At 48.0% G+C, this 21,143-nt stretch overlaps 1 protein-coding gene and 1 long non-coding RNA gene across 3 annotated transcripts in view; one reads left to right on the top strand and one right to left on the bottom strand.

Annotated features, from left to right (window-relative positions):
- FAM171A1 (family with sequence similarity 171 member A1) overlaps positions 1-21,143 on the bottom strand; it is a 127,861-nt gene that overhangs the window by 23,979 nt on the left and 82,739 nt on the right. Inside the window, exons 4-5 of the mRNA XM_032880918.1 lie at positions 10,506-10,664; positions 5,890-6,066 (exon numbers count right to left, since the gene is read on the bottom strand). Coding sequence (XP_032736809.1) covers positions 5,890-6,066; positions 10,506-10,664 — 336 coding nt within the window. The remainder of the gene's footprint in view (positions 1-5,889; positions 6,067-10,505; positions 10,665-21,143) is intronic.
- Positions 1,458-7,899, top strand: LOC116881239. Of its 2 annotated transcripts, none has more exons than XR_004385375.1 (3): positions 1,458-1,705; positions 7,235-7,344; positions 7,717-7,899. It is a non-coding gene; the product is annotated as an uncharacterized LOC116881239 (long non-coding RNA). The 2 variants fall into 2 exon arrangements; XR_004385376.1 differs by having other exon boundaries at positions 7,642-7,899.

Raw genomic sequence — 21,143 nt, 5'->3', positions numbered from 1 at the left:
TTACAGTTTCAACTGAGGAACTTTGGGGAAGGAGGATACAGTCAGTCAGTCCAAAATGTCCAATACAATTTTACTTAGGGATGCTCACTTTTGAATTTCATATAACTTTCACATGCCATGAGATACTCCTCCTCTTTTGATTGTTTCTTCAGTCATTTAAAAATGCAAACACCATTCTTAGCTTTGCTGTAGTTTGCCGACCTTGATTTAGGTGAACAATTCTTTTTTTTTTTTTTTTTTAAAGATTTTATCCATCCATTCGACAGAGAGAGATCACAAGTAGATGGAGAGGCAGGCAGAGAGAGATGGAGAGGGAAGCAGGCTCCCCGCTGAGCAGAGAGCCCGACGTGGGACTCGATCCCAGGACCCTGAGATCACGACCTGAGCCGAAGGCAGCGGCCTAACCCACTGAGCCACCCAGGCGCCCCAAGGTGAATAATTCTTAATGGAGTCACAGATTACTGTATCTGGCTGTTAAACAGTTTGGAACTACAATATTTTGATTTACCTTAAAAGCACATAATTTAAAGTATTAAAATGGTTTGAAGTGATTATTGTGTGTGAATTAACCATAAACAGCTACTAATTAGTAAGTAGTATTTTATGCCTAAGATGGGTTCCTACTTTTTTCCTGATCTGATAATACTGTCTTGGAACTTTTTCTTTAACTAAGATAACTCAATTTTTACTTGAATAATGGTATTACTGATTAAGTATAACAAAATAAGAACCTTAATAATAAAAAAAAAACCAGAAAACAAAACAAAAACCCCAACTTATGAAATATGTAGACTTCTACTGAGTTTAGGAGGTTAAAGAACATACGGTTTCATCGAAATGTCCATCACTCTTAAAGTTTTCTGAAAGCATATTTTAATTCATTTGATTATTTCTTAATGCCTATGCAAATGTTGACTTCTCTGGGGCACCATACAAGCTGTTATAGCCGGGAGTTCGCAGTTAAATTTCTCGCAGTAGATGCTAGCTTAAAAAGACCATTTAAGTGAAAATAAACCACGTATACAATGAACTTTCCCGACAGCAAAAGGCTTGATGCAGTGGGGATTATTTCCAGAGAAAAGGCAGAGAATCAGGTAACTTATATTTCAGAGACTTCCTAAAAATGTACATTTGTTTTCATGCACTTCTGTATTGTGTTACTTTCCCATGGCTTCTGTAATAAATGACCATGCGCTTAAGGGCTTAAAACAACCCAACTAGGGGCGCCTGGGGGTTAAAGTGGGTTAAAGCCTGTCTTCAGCTCAGGTCATGATCTCAGAGTCCTGGGATCGAGCCCCGCATCGGGCTCTCTGCTCAGCAGGGAGCCTGCTTCCTCCTCTCTCTCTCTGCCGCCTCTCTGCCTGCTTGTGATCTGCCTGTCAAATAAATAAATAAAATCTTTAAAAAAACCATAACCCAACTGTATTCTCTTGTAGTTCTGGAACTGAAAGGTCTGAAGTCAGTTCCCCTGAGCCCAAGTCAAGGTGTCCATAAGCTTGGATCCTTCTGGAGGAAGGAGGCTCCCAGGGGAAAATCTGTTGCATTGCCTTTTTCAATATTCTCATTGCTGCCTGTGTTCCTTGGCCTGTGACCTCTTCCTCCATAGTCAAAGGACATCACTCGAGTTTCTGCTTCCAACACCCTGTCGCCATCTCCTCCGGTTCTGACTCCTCCTGTCGGCTTCACAAGGACTGCCATGAGCACAGTACATGCATCTCTCTGTTCATATGTATATGATTGTCTTCTCTGTAGACAGTCCTCTTAAGTACAAATGTTATTTCATAATACATTCAACTGCCCTGATAACTAAGAAAATGCAAGGCCCTGCCCATATGTATTTCTAGTATCACTGTAATACATACAATTTAAGTGAGAAGGGCTACATGGCTGTTGAGGGGTTGGAGAAAGGGATTTGAAAAGAGAGATCCCGCCCACATAATGTGGCAAGCTATGGGGACCCCGTAACGCAGCTGGGTGAGGGGAAGAGCACACAGTTTGGTGCTGTAGCAATGCAGGTGTGCAGAAGACAGTGGCTTGAAATGAGGCAGAGTGATAGGCAGGGGCTGGCTCTGAAGGCATCTGTGTGCCCGAGAAGCATGGACTGGTTCACTTTGAGTAGCTTGGGGACAATCTCACGTGGGAAAGTGGTCTGTGCTTTGGAAAAATAACCTACATAGCGATACAGAAGACCTAGTGGAGGGAAGAGAGATGGAAGGCGCTCCAACAGCTACAGGAATTGGGCAGAAAACGGGGTAAGAGTCTGAACCGAGGCAGAAGTAACATGGAGAGGATGGAGAGAGGGAAAGCTTGAGAAATGCTGATCTGACAGCAACACAGGACCAGATGTGGCTGCAGGAATAAAGTGGGGACAACTCTCTGGTTTCTACTCTGATGGTCTGGTAGGCGATATCCTTAACCAAGAGAGGGAACATGAAGAGGTTTAGATGCTGGAGTGAGAGTTCACTAATAAGCCTTAATTTTGGGCATCTTGGACTTGACTTTCCCGTGGCACATTCATAAATGGATGTCTACTGGAAGGTCAGAAACACAGAACAGAAACCAGGACCTGGGTGCATGGGGAGCCATGGGAATGAGGGAAGAGGTGAGATGACCCAGAAAGTGATATAAGGTAAAGTAGTAGTTGGGCAGAGGGCAGAGGCTAGCAGCCAGCAGACGAGGAGGACCCAGGGGGAAACTGAGTCAGAGAGTCAACAGAGGAGGGCCCTTCATAAGGAAGGAAGCCCTTCAAACGCTGCAGAGACATCAAAGTGGATGAGGAGGTCACCTGCCTTCAGAGTCGTGCAGCTGCTTGGTGACCCTGTTTCCCAAGAGTTGGTAGCAGGAACAGGATCAAGATGGGCTGAGAAATGGAAGCAGCACATGGAGAACAATCCTTCAAGAGATCTGGGTTAAGAGGTTTAGAGGGCACAGTCTGTGAGAGCTTTCTACAGGATAGGGAGACTTCTGTTTACTTTATAAACTCTTACAATGTCCTTGCTCTGTGCTAGGTGCTCTACTAAGCCTCTTACAGCCATTAATTCATTTTCTCCTTGGAGTGGTTAATTTTTTGTGTCAACTTGGCGAGGCCATGGTCCCTAGATATTTGGTCAAGCACATATCAATGTTGCTGTGAAGGGATTTTTAAAATGAGATTAACAATATTAAATCAGTAGGCTAAGTAAAGCAGATTACTCGTCATAATGTGGGTGGGCCTCATCTAGTCAGTTGAAGGCATTAAGAAAAAGACTGACCTCCCCCAAGAAAGAGAGAATTCTGCCAGCAGACTACCTTTGGGCTCAAACTGCAGCACTGGCTCCTCTCTGGGTCTCCAGTCTGCCCGTTGACCCCACAGATTATGGATTTGCCAGCTTCCACAAATGTATAAGCCAATTCCTTAAAATAAATCTGTTTCCTCCTTTACTTCCCCACCTACCCACCATACACACACACACACACACACACACACACTATTGGTTATTTCTTTGGAGAACTTTGTGTAGTACACTCACTTTAACAACATTAGGTATTGTTATTATCATCATCATTTCACAGTTGAGGAAACCGGCACAGAGAGGTTAAGTAACTTGCTCAGGGCCACACAGCCAGTGGGTAACAGAGTCGGAGTTCTAATCCAGTGTGCCCCCAGACCACTTGCTCTTAACCACATGCTATGCTGCTGCTCCAGAGCACTGGCCTGGGCACGTTTGCGGCCAACTGGGAGGTCGAAGGGAGAAAAGCAGAATATACAAAGAAATAAGAGCCTCGATGAACACACGTCTTATATGAATGAGAAAACAGGCATGGGGATTTGCCCAAGGTGGGACTTACAGCTTTACAAGAGCAGACCTAGGTTTTCAGGATACAAAATGCCAGATGTCTCCCTTCTCCTTCCTACTTTCTCCTGTGTGCTTGTGAGATTCTCCTAGTCAGGCCCCTCTCAATTTGTTGGCTTCTGGGAGGTGCTGGGCTCCTTATGTCCCGACTAAGTCATGGAGTACACATGTCGGTGGTAGCCTATCTCAGTGCAGTGTATGTTAATACAATGGCACCGTCCATCCATCAACGTCAAGTTTAGTATGTCTTTAGTAAAATCAGTGAATACCACACACTTATGGCTCTTGTTAGTAATTATTTGGATGCAAAACAAAATAAAACAAACAAAACAAAACCAAACCCCACCAAACCCCAGACACCCAACAGGCATTTTCTTTTCAAATATAAATTCCCAGAACTATGATTTGACTACTCATGGAATTAGGTATCTTTGAAAATACACTGGACATCAAACATCTCCCAATAATCTTTATGCAAAGTCTAATGCTTTAAGATCCTGGACGAGGGCATCTGAAAACTGGTATTTTCAAGCTTGACTTTCAAGGGATGGAATACCCAAGGGGTGTAAGAATGAAGACGGTATGGAAATCCAAGCACACAGACATGTGAGCCCATATTGCTGTGATGAGCATCAACTATAAAACTTCCTACAGAACAGTCTGGAAAGATGTATTAAAAGCTTTAGAATTTCATACATTTTTAATCCAACAGCATCACTTCCTCTAAAATTTTATCCTAAGGAAATAATCATGGCCACGCCTAAAGATTTAGTTACAAAGATATTTATCCCAGCCCTGTAAGAACAGTAATGTTTTCTCTAGTTCTAGGGCACAGGGCCACCAAGTTACGACACACTGACATAATGAAATACTACGCAATCATTAATTCTGAGGTTGCGGACTCACAGCGGATACTATGTAAAGATGTTTATGATATGCTAGTGATTTTTAAAGGCAAGTTACAGAACAGTGTACAGCATGTAATCCCATTCCTGTTAAAAATATATTCTGTGGAAGGCAGTCTAATAGGGTCCCAGGGATCCCCACCTGCTGGCGTTCACACACATGTACGGTCCAGCCCACCCTGTACCCACGTTGGGCCAACAGCATTGGGAAATGCTGACCAACATGTGACCAACAGCATTGGGAAAGAAGTGACGGTGTGCCCCTTTGACATTAGGCTGTAAAAGACTGGGGTGACTTCCATTTTGTCCACTTGTCCTTCTGTGTTTTATTTTACTTTTTTTCCCTTGGGTCATTTGCTCCGGTGAATGCAAGCTGCCACGGTGTGAGCAGCCCCATGGAGGGACCCCCAGGGCAAGGAACGGAAGCTTCCAACCGACAAACCAAGGCTGGTGAGGAGCCAAGGTCTGCAACAGCCCTGCGGGACTGCAAGCGCGTCACCAGCCCCAGCCGGACCCCGAGATGAACCTAGCCCTGGCTGGCGGCCCAGCTGCAAGCTTGCTAGCAGCCCTGACCCAGAAACCACCCTCCCAGCTAGGCTGTGACTGGACCCCTGACCCTCCAGAAACGTGAGCTAAGAGATGCTCAGTGTTGTTCGAAGCTGCTGAGTCTTGAGGCAATCTGTCATCCAGCAACAGAAACCTGTCACGTACGTGCACGGTGGAACAACCGGGAGGATGTAATGCAAAATTCGATGAGTGGTTTTCCTCTAGGTAGGGGGATTATGGCTCACTTTAGTTTCTCTTTTGGGACATTGTTGGCAATGTTTTTCCTTTTTCATTAACTTAAAAACCACATGACCGAGAGAGATGATAGAACTTTCACAGGATAAAAGGTTAAAGATTAACGGAGCTGATTTTAGCTCTAATAACCTTTAAAGACTCAAGTAAGTTAGCTTACATGTAGCACAAAAACAAAAGCAAGAGAACCCTCCAGAGAGTGCACCTGCATGGCCCAGTGGCGTGAGTTTCACCGGCCAGAAACCGCACAGTGCATTCAGTACCTGCAAGGAAAGGAGACTTGAACAGGCTTCTTAAAAGAAAATCCATCAGTCATGAAGTCACCTGCTAGCCAATCACGGAGTCTCGCTTACCCAGCTTCTGGTCAAACCGCCACGCCGCCACGTAGGCATTGTGCCTCAGACTGCTATGCGTGGCCAGGGGCACGGTGACATAAATGGGGCCATCCACCAGCACTGGCGTTCCATCGCCGCTGAGCAAGTGGACGCTGACGGCTGTGACTGGGGTCAGGTCGTACCTGGTGCCATTTCCTGCAAGCAAGAGGGATTCTCCATCACACGTGCAGAAGGGACCTACGTAGGGCTCAGGCCACCGTCTGCACCCACCATTCACAAAGTACGGTGCCTCCTACACGCCAGGGACTGTAGTAAACACTTGGCATTTCTAAAATCCTCACCGCGCCTTTGTAAGGCAGGCAAAATCCACATTTTATATGTAAAAGCAACAGGCTGACGGGAGGGCAGTCGTCATAGGAGCTGGCCCCAGGGGCGTGGGGGTCTGTCTGGGATCCAAGCTCAGGTTTGCCCACTCCAAATACACTGCAGTGCTTTGCTTTCAAAAAGGGGCCTCAAAAGGAAAAGACTCATCTATAAAGTGAGAGGACGGGATGTGCAGAAATCCCTGACATCAATTCCTAGACAAAGTCAGCTCCATGCACGTGTTAACTATTTGGCAGAGCCCCATTGTGAAACCAAATGTTTTACATTAGATACTGCTTAAAAAAAGGGGGGGGGGTTCTTTTTTTTTTCCCCAAGGAATGCTTCTACTAAAAGTAAACTACTGAAAACTTGGACTTGAAATATTTATGAGTTATTTTAGTTGCCATTGTTATTTTGATCTGTTTAAAAGGAATTTAATACCCCAATTATTCTACATTAGAGGCCTTTTACCCGAGCCGATGCTTTAATGACTGCCTACTTTATAGATAAATCAGGGAATGCTTATGACAGTGATATTATATTTATATACTTAAGTAATCCATTTCAGGATAATTTTTCTCCAGTGAAATATAATATCACACAAAATGTTTTCTGTTATAATTTTAAATCTTGAGCACAATGACAAAAGCATGGTGATAAAAAAAATGTAAGCTCCATCAGAACATAATCTATAGGATTTCTTATTAAGGTACTTAGATACTTACCAACCCATCAACTCCCTGAGCTAATGCAAACCTTAACTTAGGACTAGATATAAACACTTAAAGTGAATCTAAGTGAATTTTAGGGTTCAACACCAGTTATAGCTAAACCTTTCATAGAGCAGTGTATATACGGGTCATGACAGTGCTACATTTCACAATTTATGCCCATCTCTGTCCTTGAAGGAAAAGGCATGATGATGGGAATTTTATTAAAAGGTCTATCCTGGAATCAGGTTCAAGTTCTAAAATCTTGCAGTCTGGCCATTTCACTTTAGGGTAAAGAAAATCCAAACCCAGGATTTACCAGATTTCTGGTCAAAGCATCTTCTGGATGGAGACCTAAACGTACCAACTGCCCCAAGAAGACACAGGAGTAAAAAGCCAGGTCTACCATGTACCTCTCTAGGTTCTGTTAGACTCTCTGGATGAGACAGAACTGAAAACCAAGGGAAATTCAGGAACTCACTAGACTTGGTATAAACAATTTGGACATACATTCTCAACTGGGGAGTGCTGCTGCCGCCAGCAAACCCGAGGCAGGAGGTCCGCAGAGGGAAGCAGCAGGTAGGTTAGAAAAACCTTCCAGACTCATCACCCATCCTTGCCTCCCACTTAGTTCCGCCTCCTCATGCCCACTCAGGAATTCTCCCTTCCTTTTTTCTTTTGCACACTCCTCATCCAGGAAGCCGGGTTTCCAGTACCCGATGCCCCCCTCTAGCTGCACACGTGGCCTCAGGCAAGTTACTTTGCTCCTTAGGGATTTGTTTTTCTTATCTGCATCATCTGGACTAGATGCTTTCCTATGAGCCTATGGAAAGAAAACAGACTCAGCTATAAACATTCAGAAGTAAGTACAGCATTGCAGAAAAGGGCATCTTAGTTAAAGCAATATACATTAGGTTCATGTGATTTAAGGCTCTTTTAAAAGCTCTCCATTAGAAGACACCGTAGGCAGTGATACCCGATTTCTTGAGGCTTCTTTTCTCTTTCTCAGTGCCCTGCTAAATGTCCACTCCTACTCTATGCCTTACCAAACACTCTCTCTTTACCCTCCCACTCTCTTTATTCTGGAAGGGCTCAATTGTTTCCCTTCCAGGCCTTATTCTAAGACTGCGACAAAGCACTGAGGTCTGTATATAATAAGGTCTTTCCTTTTTGTTCCCTCCTGATGTTACCAGGCTCCTGTCATGACCGAATAAAGATAGTAGTCAGGCAAAGCCAGCAGGGTGAGGGGCAGCACCACTGGACCAAGCTTAGGAGGCCTCCGACCCATCCCTTGTAATATGAGGGGTTCGGTTCAGAGAGTATCTAGGGTTCTCTCTGGCTTTGACTTCTGTTACCAGCTTTGCCGGTTGTTAGTCGTTTTACCGACTCCTCTCTGTCTTCCTGGAGTTACTAGCAGGAGTCATTCCTTGAAAACCCTTGGGAATGTCAGAGGGCAGTGGTGTGCCTTCTTAGCAACCAAAGTGGGGAGTGTGATGCCGGGAAAGTGTAGCATCTCTGACCCGTGTGGGGGATGAGGTTGCCCCGTGTGACACCAGGATACTGTGGAGCAGGTGGACGCAGGGGAACGAATGAGAAAGTGGGCCAAACCTCCATCTGGCTGAGTTGTTCTATTTACAACTCTGGAAACTCCCACTGACTGGACACAACCAAGAATACTCTGAGGAAACCAGCCTTCAGAGCCCTTTCCAGTCCCATTCGCGGCCTCCATTTACCATTCCCAGACTCCAGTTACGACCCACCATTTCATAGGTATGTGTGGGCCCGGCCAGGCCGCGCTTCTGGCCCAGCCACGAGCAAGTGTGGGGTTTGCGGGGAAGAGAGGCTCTGCATCACAAAACCAGAGACAGGCACCTAGCTGACGAGCTGTCGGGGTGCTAAGCAAAGCCCCCGCTCCTATTGCCCTCACAGGTGTGAACCAACATGCCCAGGGGTGGCTGCCTTTCTGGCAGCGCTCAAGGAGTTTCTGATTCCTCTTTCCACATCAGAAGAAGTTGCATGCAACCTTCTGAAGACCTTCCTTCTTTCCTCTGAAATAACAGAGTGATTTTAAAATAAAGCAAACCCCACTAAAATCAATAGTTCTATGTCTTTGTGTTCTTCTCCCTTCCTCATCATCTCGGGTTTCATAATTTATTCAAGAGCTCTTGGAAGTGGGGCACAGAAAAATTAATGAGCTCTGAGGAATGAGGCCATCCCTCCAAGTTAGGGTTTTGTGATTGTGCACCATTTGTTGGGGACACTGGCAGGAGGTTGTATGATGGTCTCAAATTGTACTTTTTCGTGTTCCCTGAAATACGACTTTTCTTCTCGAGCCATACACTTAAAGTAAAAGCCAACATTTCCTCCAATAATGTTTACTTAAAGTGACTGCCATGCAGTTTTATCTGATGGCCAATTACTGATCTTAATTGCATTTTCATCATGCATAAAACTGGGAAGAACCATTTCTGAAAGCAGGTGCCAGCAACAGGCGAAAAGGGAGTTACCAATTACCAGGTCACTTTGATCAGTCACCAGAAATTCACGAGCATTCTACAAAATGGATCAGATGCTGCAGGTGTACAAGCTTTTTCAGAAGGACCCAAGATCCATTTATGGAAAGCACCGGACAAATCAGGGAAATTCAATAAAAGCGTTTCTGGGAAAATGCAGTCACCTCCTCACCTAGTGGGATTTCGCCCAGAACAGACTCCAGTTTTCACGTTTATGTTGTGAGTAGTCCAAAGTGTCAAGAAAAGAAGAAGGGAGACAAGAAATGACTCAGGACCTCCGCATCCTCCACTTTCCAATCCCGATGAGTAGGGACCCAGCGAGTGCCAAGGGCACCGTTGGCTGAGAGCCAGTCTTTTTTGCCGGTAAGGAATTATTACATACTTTCTGGCTGCTGGTTTTTAGTTTCTCTGATTTTTTAGCTCTGTGTCAGGCCATTCTAGGGTGACACAGACCGAGCTGACTTAGAGGCCTGGATTCAAATCAACATCAAAGCCTGACCGCTGTTTGCCAAATCAAGGTGGAGAGAACAGTGCAGAGAATGGGAAGATGTGGGAAAATGCTCGATGAGCACACGGTAGAGAGCTGAGGCTCCTGCTCCTAAATGCTCCTGATTCCTAGATATGACAAGGCCCATTGTCCTGCCTCTCTGTATCAGAGCCACTGCCCCTCTTCTCCTCCCCGCTGTGACCCCTGGGTGGGAGGGGCTGGGTATCCCTGTAGGGGCACCCACTCCAGGGACAAGTGGGACAAGGGGCAGAGAGCCTTATATTTTGGGGGGGAAAACCCCAACTTCAATTAAAAGCACTTCTCTGAATTACATTTAGTCTACCAAAGGGGAGCTCCGAAGGGACGTGAGGCAGGATGGCTGAAGGAGAGCAACGTATTCACATGTATTTCCGCCGTGGTGTACACAGGAACCCTTAACACCGTTTCCAACGCGCTCCAACTTCACAACTCTGGTTCTTCCAGTTAGTCCTAACGCCTCGAGCCACATGCAAAAATTCAGACACAGAAACCCCCGCTGAGAAGAGAACAGACTCCAATTACCTGTTCCATTTCCATCCAGTCCTCGCAAATAAGGAAAACTGTCCACCTCGGACGGGGAGCTGGCGGCCGTGAGGAAGGCCGTGAGGTCGCTGTAGCTGGTGTTCTCAGGCAGCCGCAGAGCTCTCCTCTGGAAGTGAACTCGGGGCTGTGGCCGGGCACCTGCAGAAATGAACTTCTGAGTTACCTCCCAGAGGAGCAATAAATCTCCAGCAACCAGGAAGCGCCTCTCGGTGCAGCAGCGCGCCGCCTCCCCCGCCCCTCCCCCTGGTCCCCGCATCTCCGCCCCTCCCCCACTGGCGCAGGGCACAGAGATGTGACAACATGCTATTATGGGGCTAGAAATAATAGCCCATTGTCACGTTTGTTTTGACACAGGATGTTATTTAGGTTTTTAACAAAAAAGCTTTCCAAGTATTATTTGTGAGTGAGCTTTTCACTGCCCAGCATTTGCCCGTGGAGGGGGGCAACATTTTAGGAAAGGAAGTCCACACGGGTTCATCTCTTTACGTAAACAAAGCAAGCGATACCCTCTGAGACTGTTACAAACACCTCCTCAGTCTTCTGGTAAAATCTGCTTTACCTCCACAGACCAAGTGGAGGCAGAGCAAGGGAATTCCACGGGCAGCCCGGACAAGAATTGCAAACAAGAGCCCAACAGTAACCAATGCTTTTGCTTCCGCAGACGCTGCCATGTGGCATCTGGTCTCTGGGGGTGGGGGGCACCCTATTCATCGCCCATTATGTTGCCTCTTTGAGGAGGAGGCTCTTGAAAGGAGGTGGAAATGCTCCCATCGCTGCCCGCAGCTCCTGTGCGCAGAAGGACGGGCGGGGCCCCTGCAGACAGTTCCCCGCGGAGACATCGTCTGCGGCGTGTGCTCCAGATGTTGTTTTGACTGCAGAACCCGAACCTGTTTTTCCCTTAATGCTATGGCGACAGTCACAAGACGTCAAGGTGCTAAGTCGTTTTGCGCAAAACCAGCAAAAACATCCTGAAGACACAAATTAATAGAAGTGGAAGTTGTGGTGGCACTTACACACTTTTGTGGATTAGAAGAGCCGTTCCTCAAAAGCAATGATCCGCCCCAGTGTGCTGGTCACATCCTGCCGGGGGGGCCTGCGGTTTCCCCTGCGGTCAGTTGGGGGCTCCCTGGCCCAGGTCTGGGGCTGTCTGAGCCCATGGTCTTTATGCCTACCTACCGGAGGCTTCCTTTTAACCCTGATCAGAAAGTCTCAAATGGGGAATAAGCTTATCCAAAAGGGTTTTAGCAGAAGGGTGTTTCAGAGCTCAAAGATACCAAAGAGTCCACATTTCTTTTTTTTTTTTCTCTTTTTTTAAAGATTTTATTTATTTGACAGAGACTGCAAGAGAGGGGATACAAGCAGGGGGAATGGGAAAGGGAGAAGCAGGATCCCCACAGAGCAGGGAGTCGGATGCGGGGCTCAATCCCAGGACCCTGGGAACATGACCTGAGCTGAAGGCAGACACTTAACAACTGAGCCACCCAGGCGCCCCAAAGAGGCCACATTTCTCTTCCTACAAGCAAGGCTGCAGGAGCCTGACAGATGTGACATCTGGGGTACCTGGAGTGAGTACCACTGAGGTAGCAGAGAATGAGATGCGCCCCAAACCACCTAAAAATCACCCGAGTTCTCAGATGACTGGTTCTCCACTCCGTGAAGCACAGGCCCCACTTTCAGGCCCCTGGGAGCCAGATGCCTAAAAGTCATGACTCCTATCTACTTTCTGTCACCTCCACTGAAACTAACTGGACAGATACGTACCCTGGTCTCAAAGCCCCATGGCATCTCTACCCCCAAAACAACCCACGGTCGTGCATTAGCCTCCAAGTGTCTGTCTCTGTTCACTTCCAGCTCTGCTCAGTCTGGTCTTTTCCTTTGATGTCACAGAAGACTGATGTCTTCCTCCTGTCCCCTCCTCGGTCTGCATAGAGTTTGGATACCTCGCACCCCCCAGGAGTCCCCGTGCCCGAAGAGGAGTAGTCTGCTTCTCTGCTCTTCTCTCTGCTGCGCTTGGAGATAGAAAGTAAAAGCCAACCTTTTCTTTTTCACACCCTCACCACCAACTACGTAACATTTTTCCCTGCTCCTATTATGGCTGTCAGTTATAATGACTTTCTGAGAACTTATTTCTCTTTCTCTACTGTTCTTTAATCTAAACAATGCTGCTGGTGCTCGCCTGGGTTACACACGTGGGGGAAACGAACTTGCTAAATAAGAAGAAAAGTCTACCGTGTGACAGGGCAGAGGGATTTGTCCTCATGAGGGCTGAGGCCCAACAGGGTGGGACACTTGCCCCATTCCAGGCCTCAGGAAAAGGGCGGCTGCTGACAGGTGAAGGGGGAATCATACTGACCCCCTCATGGGGACTGGCCTGGAATGTGAAGACCCCAGACCCAGCCGCTCTTCGGCTCTCAGGGGCCACTGGCTGCCCCTCCTTCTCTCCCTCCCTCCTCTCTCTAACAGACTTGCAGCCTTCCCTTGTTCTCTGGTATATCATGCATTTTGGTGGGAGATGCAACTCTCTCTCCTCCCCACCCCTGCTCTTGCCTCCCCTTCTTTTTCTGTGCAGGAGGACTTGGTCACGAGCCAGACATCTGGGGTCTATCTGCTGTGGCTGGCGGGTGGGGGGCAAACAGAGGTGATGCCTGGGGCAGGTTAACTAGCCAGGGACGTGGCCTGTCCAGCTGATTGGACACAAGCTGTGACCAAAATGACATGGATCCCTGTCTGCTGAGGGACCAAACGCACCCCCAGACACAGAGCAAAGGCAAGACCTCTCTCTGCCTGCTGAAATGACCAAAGAAGCATCCGAGAAGTTAGGGAAGGGTCGAAGCTACTCTAGGCCTCAGTGTAAATGGAATGAAAGTGTCTGTGTGTGGCTGGGGCGGGGGCAGTCATGTCATCACGCCTATCTTCCTCTATCAGCACAGCTGGATTTCCGCAGTTCCAGGACGAGGTGTGATTGGCTGGGGTTGGGACAACCTAGGGGACAAGCCTGGCTAGGTCTTTTCTGGATGCCTCTCCCGCATTCCCCACAACAGCAGGTTCTCAAATTTTCTGTTTTTCTCAGACTTGGGGTTCTATCCCCATCCCCAGATGCTCAGCCCCTCTGCTACCAAAACCACTGGGTACTCCAAAATCTCTTTCTTTCCTCTTTTCTTGTGCCTTCTGTCCCTGCTTTCCTCCAGGGTCAACCCAAGCCTCTACCCCAACTTCTGCTTCTGATGCTGTAAGACTTCTTGCCTTTGTCAATCATCTTTCTCCACTGGCTTTTCCTCCACAGCCAACAAACATACCCATTCCTTCCTCATCTAGGAAATTAACACCAAAACAGGACTTCAATGCTGCTGTCCCCTTAAGGGAATGCCTCCTCTCCTTCCGCCCAACCCCCAACCATCTGGCTTTTACCCACACCACACACCGCCCTCGGAAATGTCAATGGATGACTGTACAATCTGCAAGCCCATGACTATTTCTCGGCCATCCTCCTCATTGACCTCTTCACAATGGTCCACACTGTTCACCACCCCCGCCCAGAAACCCCTCCTGCTTGGCGTTCACAGTCCCGCATGCTACTTGCTCAAGTCAGCCAGCTTTTTCCTCTGCAAGTATGTTTTTTCTCCTCCCACCTCCGGATGAAGCAGTTCCTACGGGGCTGCTTTCAGCTGCCTCCTCTGTTTCTGGGTTCTTACCTTATTGACTGCCCTCCACGGTGGCCTTCCTGTCTGCCCCATGCTCTTCCAAGCCCCATGTCTGCATTTCCTCTGCCTTCCGGACACCCCTACCTGGATGCCCTGCAGGCACTCCCAACACCATCCCTACTTCCTCTCCCACTTCACCACACCCCCATTCTGCTCAACACCAGCTTTGCTTCCAGGCCACCATCATTTTCCCCTTTGATTTTTCTGAGCATCCACTCACTGCCCAGACTGGCTAATTTCCTCTCATCATTTCCAGCATCATCTCCTTTTCTGCCTCCACCCTACCTTACCCCTTGCCTTAACTGTGCTCCAGCCTTTCCCCTCTGCTGCTCTATCTACGGACACACGGACTTTCCCAAGGTCACTCTGGTCACATTCCTTCTCTGCTCAGAGACCTTCAATGGATGGTCACCACTCAGCAAACAATGAGGGCGGGGACAATTACAGACCAGCACAGACCCAGACTACTACAGTTCCTGTCCTGTAAGTGAGAGGTGTAGTTCAGACATAAGAATTTACAGATTCTTTTTTAAAAGATTTTATTTATTGGAGAGAGAGAACAGGGAGAGGAGCAGAGGGAGAGGGACAAGCAGACTCTGTGCTCAGTGGGGTTCAATCTGACATCATGACCCAAGCTGAAACCAAGAGTCAGACACGTGACCAACTGAGCCACCCAAGTGCCCCCACAAACTTCTCATACACATACTATTTCACTTAATATTTACAACAATCTTGTGACGAAAGAACCCTCTCCTCTCTATGAGCCCAGCTCTTCTATGGAGATGTCCTTGATCCCACCCCAACCTCTAAATGCTATTTATATCTTTCCCCAGCATGGATTTAAAAAAAAAAAAAAAAGATTTGTGTGAGAGAGAGCACGAATGGTGGGGAGGGGCAGAGGGATAGGGAGAAGTAGATTCCCCAGTGAGCAGTGGGCTGGACTGGAGGGGCTTGATCCCAGAACTCTGGGATCAGGACCTGAACTGAAGGCAGATGCTTACCCGACTGGGCCCCCCGGGCGCCCCTCCAGCACAGATTTTACTGTGCCCTGTATTAGGTTTATTTAGAAATGTATACATCTCCCTAAATCAGAGGGACCATGAGATGAGATCATGGATCAGGGGAATCACTCAGCTCTACGTTTAAATCTTTCTTCTGCCATCTTCTATTTGAGTGACTTTGGGCTTCAGGTTCTTTATCTTTAAAACAGGTGTGGATCATGCCTGTCTCGTAATATGGCTGCTGTGATGCTAGGTCAGAGCGTGCAAGTACGATGCCTGGCAGTGCCTCCGCGTACAGAACAGGTACAGGATAAACACAAACTTCCCATCTCCTCTCCCCTTCTGGTCGGAAGCTCCTTGAAAGCAGGTGGGCTGTACAACATCTTGCACGGTGTTCTAGACGTCGCTGGTGCTCAACAAGATTTACAGAACTACATGGAAGGATCAACCATATCCAGCAGCTCACGAAGTCCAAATGCCATGGATCTATGTTCTGACGAGGTCAGGACACCTCAGTCTTGGCCCTATTGACGTTTCAGGCCCGGGAGCTGCTGGGAGAGGGGGAGGGGTGCCTGCACACTGAAACACAGCTGACAGTACCCTTGGCTTCCAGCTGCCAGATGCCAGCAGCAGCTCCAAAGTTGTGACAACCAAAAAAGTCACCAGACACCACCGCCCAACGTCCCTGGGGGACAAAACTGCCCCAGACTGGGAACGACTGCACCAGATGCTCTGAGCATCCTGACAGTGATCCAGACATGCACCCAGAGTCTCCTCTGCAAGGGGCACTGGATACGTGAAGAGGGAGAGGACAAAGGCTCCGCTGTCCCGGGGCTCAGGAGTACAGAAGGCTTCATGGGCATGGCTTAATTACCACAGTGTTTTAAGCACCCAAAGAGGAGCTCTATGCAAAAAAGTAGAGGAAACTTCGAGAGAGCTTTGTGGGTGGCATCCCTAACCATGTCTGGAGGCAGAGTGGGGGTGGGTGGAAAGGAGCACACACCTGGAAGCAGGGCCAGCGTGTTGAGATGGGGGAGGCTGGTGGGGGGAACTCCAGGAGCCAGGTGCAGGCTGTGTGGGCCCCGCAGGGGAGGCGGCCTACAGGGGTGTCGGCAGGGCTCCCGGGATGGGAGGAGAAGATCGCATTTGTGCTCACCCAGTTCTGATGGCTGGCGGAGGGGCTGGAGGTGGGCCAAGCGGCTGTCACAAAGGGGTTCATGTGAGAAGCAACAGAATGCCGGGTAAAGACAGTGGCCTTGGGATAGAAACTGAAGAGGTAGCTGGAGGCGGACAGGAGGGCAGAGAAGAAAGAGTGGGAAGAGGCCAGAGGGGCAAGGAGCTGACGAGTGGGAAGTGATCCTCCAGGAGGACACCTGGGTCTTCACAGCTCAGCCCAGCCAAGCCCCCCACGGGGCGACCAGGACCCAGAAGGAGGCCCCCAGCGGCCACTCTTCTTCGGTTTGGGAGAGGACAGAAATGCGGTGGAACCTGAAGGAGGAAGGGGGGTTATGAAGGCCTTTTCCTGGAATGGCAGGCTGCCATTCAGGAAGCTGAGGGAGAGCAGGAGGAAAACCATAGGGCCTGAGGAGGAGATAAAGGGCAGAACAACCTTAGAGAGAAGGGGCTGGTGGTGGAGGAAGGACACAGCAGGCACATCACAAGGCCAGAGAGAAGCCATCCAAGCCATCTTTCTCCCCGGTGGCCTCTCCTCTCTGTGAAACGTGGTGAGGTCATTGCTAAGAGTAAGGTCACTGAGCGGAGAAGTGCAGGGTGTGGCGTGGATGAGGTGGGTAGGGCTTATAGCGGAGCCCTGGGGACCAGAAGTCAGTGGGTGCTACTGGTGCCCCCCATCTCCGGAGAAGTCAGGCTCAAAGGCATCTTTGTGGTATCTTATTATTATTTATCTAAATTTTATTTAGTTAACTTAGAGTGTATTATTAGTTTCAGGAGTAGAATTCAGTGACTCATAAGTTGTGCAAACACCCAGTGCTCGTCACATCACGTGCCCTCCTTAAGGCCCGCCGTCACTCTGTTATGCTAACCCCCAACTACCTCCCCCCCAGCAACCCTCAGTTTATTTCCTAGAGTCTCTTATGGTTTGCCTCCCCCTCTGTTTTTATCTTATTTTATTTTCCCTTCCCTTCTCCTATGTTCACCTGTTTTCTTTCTTAAATTCCACATATGAGTGAGATCATATGATATTTATCTTTCTTGGACTGACTTTATTTAGCTTAACATAATACCCTCTAGTTCCATCCACATCATTGCTAATGGGAAGATTTCATTCTTTTTGATGGTTGAGTACTATTCCATGGTGTGTGTGTGTGTGTGTGTGTACACGATATGATACCCTCATATATGTTCTCAAATTCGGAGTCAACAAGATGCCCCACTTCTGAGACCCATGAAGGTCTGCTGGATGCTCTAGGAGCCAGAGCTGCAGGCCAACTGCTCAGAATTTACACAAATACCAAACCTACAGAGGAGAAAACAAGTGAGCAGTCTTTTTATTTTTCTAGGAACACTGTCATTTTCCATGTGTTTATTAAGTCTACTTTACCTGGGTATAAACATTTCAAAACAAAAACATCTACTGAAGCATGAAGCATCTAACTAATGAGAACAATGGGCTCCTTCCCCTCTTCTGTTTTCATCTCCACCCAGCAGCCTTCCTTCTCTGAAAGCTTTGACTTCAGTGTCACACAAAACTGAGCAATGGGGCGACATCACCTAAGACCATACACATAACGTGAGAAGCTTCATTACTGAACTATCATCACACCACCCACCTTTTCTCAGGAGTGTGTGACACATTGTAACATCTGAGCAACATGCTAAAATTCAAAGACTTACGGTACTTACATTTCTGATCAAATACAAACTGATTTTTCTCCTCTGAATCCACAAAAAAAAAAAAATCACCTATACATGACCAATCTGAGAACCAAAATTTAATATAGCTTTTATAAATTCAGTTTTATATTAATTTTATAGAACAGAACGGCAAAGACCAAAAATTATCTACTTATGGCTTTCCTTTCAACGGGTAAGAAGACATGAAACACGCAGCATTATTATTGTCATGTCTCAACTCTACTGAGACAAGGAAAAACACACGTAGCAATTATTACACTCATGAGCAAGGATCAGTGAAAAAATTAACAAAATTTCTGGGGCACCTGGGTGGCTTAGTCGATTAAGTACTTGACTCTTATTCTCAGCTCAGGTCTTGATCTCAAGGTTGTGAGTTCAAGCCTGGCACTGGGCTCCACAGGGGATGTGGAACCTACTTTAAAAAAATAAAAAAATTAGCAAAAATTTCTGTAATTTTAAAAAGCTGGAATGCAAATGAGATCTTAGGAAGGGAGTGAGGGTTATGTTTTTGTTATGTCCAAACAGGAGGGAGTGAGATTGAACACATTAACTCTAACAAAACCTAACTGAATGATTTATGCTCCTATAATAGGACTGTGCCTCCTGCTCCACTGAGAAAAAGCTCTTCAAGTACTCTTACCATGATGCATGTGCCTGGGTGTGAGCTGCATTTTTCTTAGAAACCACAAGGAAATAATTGACCAGGGCATGGGCAATCTCTATAGGAAGTGCAAAAAGCACTTGTTATTTATACTTTAAACAGTTTTTACTTAGGGGCATCTGGGCAGCTCAGTCGGTTGTGTCTGCCCTCGGCTCGGGTCATGATTGGGGTCCTGGGATCGAGCCCCACATTGGGCTCTCTGCTCGGCAGGGAGTCTGCTTCTCCTCCCTCTGTGCTTGTTCTCTCACGCTCTCTCTCAAATGAGTAAATAAAATCTTCAAAAAAATTTTTTTGGGAAGTTTTTATCTATCTGTCAGAGAGAGAGAGCGCACACAAGCAGGGGGAGCAGCAGGCAGAGGGAGAAGCAGGCTCCCTGCTGAGCAAGAAGCCTGATGCCGGACTCAGTCCCAGCACCCCGGGATTGTAACCTGAGCCTAAGGCAGACGCTTAACCAACTGAGCCACCAAGGCGCCCCTAAAAAACTTTTTAAAAATTTATTCAATCGTTCAATGAATTGCTCACTGATTACCTATCATAAGGCAGGTATACGGCCAGGCCCTGGGAAGGTTTTAAGGTGAACAGGATGTACTTTTTACCTTCAGATTTTGAAAACGTTAGTTGGAGAGATAAGGTATACTACCAAATATGGGAAAGGGAGTTATCAGAAAAAGATACGAACCCGGAACCCGAGCTGGAGGGTTGTTTTAATCCACTCTTCTGTTACTGATAAGGACATGCTGGGGCAGGCAGGGAGATAGGGATGGGTCAGAACACAAGGATGGGAGCCAGAGGGCACGGAAGCTGCAGGAGCACCATGTTCTGGGATCCTGGCAGCTCAGGGCAACACAGCAGGAGTCTGTAGATTTCACTCCAACACAGTGTCATCAACAGGACTCCGCTAATCCCCAGTCGGCTTCTCTCTGTCCTGCTTCCTTTTCTTACTCATACTTTTCTCTTCTAACCGGGGCTTCTAGGTGTTCTGGCAGGATCACAAACACTCTACACCTAACAACCACTCTACTGAGATTCTCGCCTCTTCTGGGTTCTTAGCTCAATCCCAGTAAAAGGAAGAGAAAGAACTGATGGCTCCAGATTTTCTCTCCCAGCCCCTGGCTGTACCGTGGACTGGTCACCCCTGAGCCACTGGGCACAGGATATAAGCCCCTTGGCCACTGAGGTTGAAAGGCAAGGCACCTGCATGAGTCACAACTCCAGGGAAGATGGGAGATAAGACTTCCCGAAGGATGTGGCCTTTGCTGGTCTTGATGTCCAAGGAGGGTTTGGAGACAGATTGGAAGGTGGGGTGGGATACCCCAGATGGAAAACAGAAAAGGAACTTCAGTTAGGCTAGAATACTTTCTCTTTCAATACCTGAAGGAGAAGAACCCGGAGAAGGGAGGCTGAGGCCAGATCATCAGGGGGGTGTGTGCTGTGTAAGGAGATTGGATTTTATTCTAGGGCAAAGGCGGGAGGTCACTGGGGGAGTGAAAGAACAGGAGCTCTGCTCCCAGAAGATTCCTCTGGCCGTTTAGTGCAAGGTGTACTGGAAAGGAGATACAAGAGCTGGGAAGTCTGGTTAATCTCACGCCCAGCTCCAATCCTAACTCAAAGACTAGAGGCCAAGTACAGCCATTGTGGGCTACTGCATGGTCCGCAAGGAGACTGACCAGGGCCTGAATCACTGCATAGCCCGTGGCAATGCAAGTGGGCAACACGTGGGCAGCAGAAACAAGGCAAGTGTGTGCAATCACAGGAACATCACAGAAATCACTCAAGGTATCAGGCCCGGGGCACTGGAACGCTGAGTCATGGAGCACGAGAAGGGGAGATGAAGGTCAAACGCAACTGGTACATGGGGAGAAGGTGCCTGCTTACCCAGGGCACACGACGTAATTTTGAGATCATTCAAGAAGCCCCTCAGAGTCACTAGAGGAGACAATGAGGTCTCGGGGCTGGTGGGTTACAGGGAGGGGCGGAGCAGGCAGTGACAAGGAGGTCTGGCAGCCACAGTGGGATAAAGTGGGGCCACAGCAATGGGCCTTGTGGGCTGCAGTGTGAGCCCTTGTCACAAACACCTTGCTAAGGTTAGTGCCACCCCCAGGGACAGGGGGACTGAGAAGGGGTCACACATGTGGGAGTGGAAGTCAAAGGCGCCTGGGAAGGAGGAGAGGAGAGTCTGCGATGGGAACTGGGACCAGGAAGTATGCGTGGAGGGGGCCGGGCTGCAGAAAGCCTGCCCTCGGGAAACCACACATACCAATACCGCACTCTCTGCCCCTTCTTACCGATCCTCACCTTCCAGGTAACTGCACACCAACTGAAGCTCAGGGCCAGGGGGCTGTCCAGCCCTGAGTGTAAGCATTTGGGATTTTATTCCAAG

Source organism: Lontra canadensis, unplaced genomic scaffold, assembly GCF_010015895.1.
Source record: "Lontra canadensis isolate GAN:19392208 unplaced genomic scaffold, GSC_riverotter_1.0 scaffold72, whole genome shotgun sequence".
In the NCBI taxonomy this organism is placed as follows: domain Eukaryota; kingdom Metazoa; phylum Chordata; class Mammalia; order Carnivora; family Mustelidae; genus Lontra; species Lontra canadensis.
The sequence above is the reverse complement of the archived record's forward strand: the minus strand, read 5'-3'. Positions and strand labels throughout refer to the sequence as shown.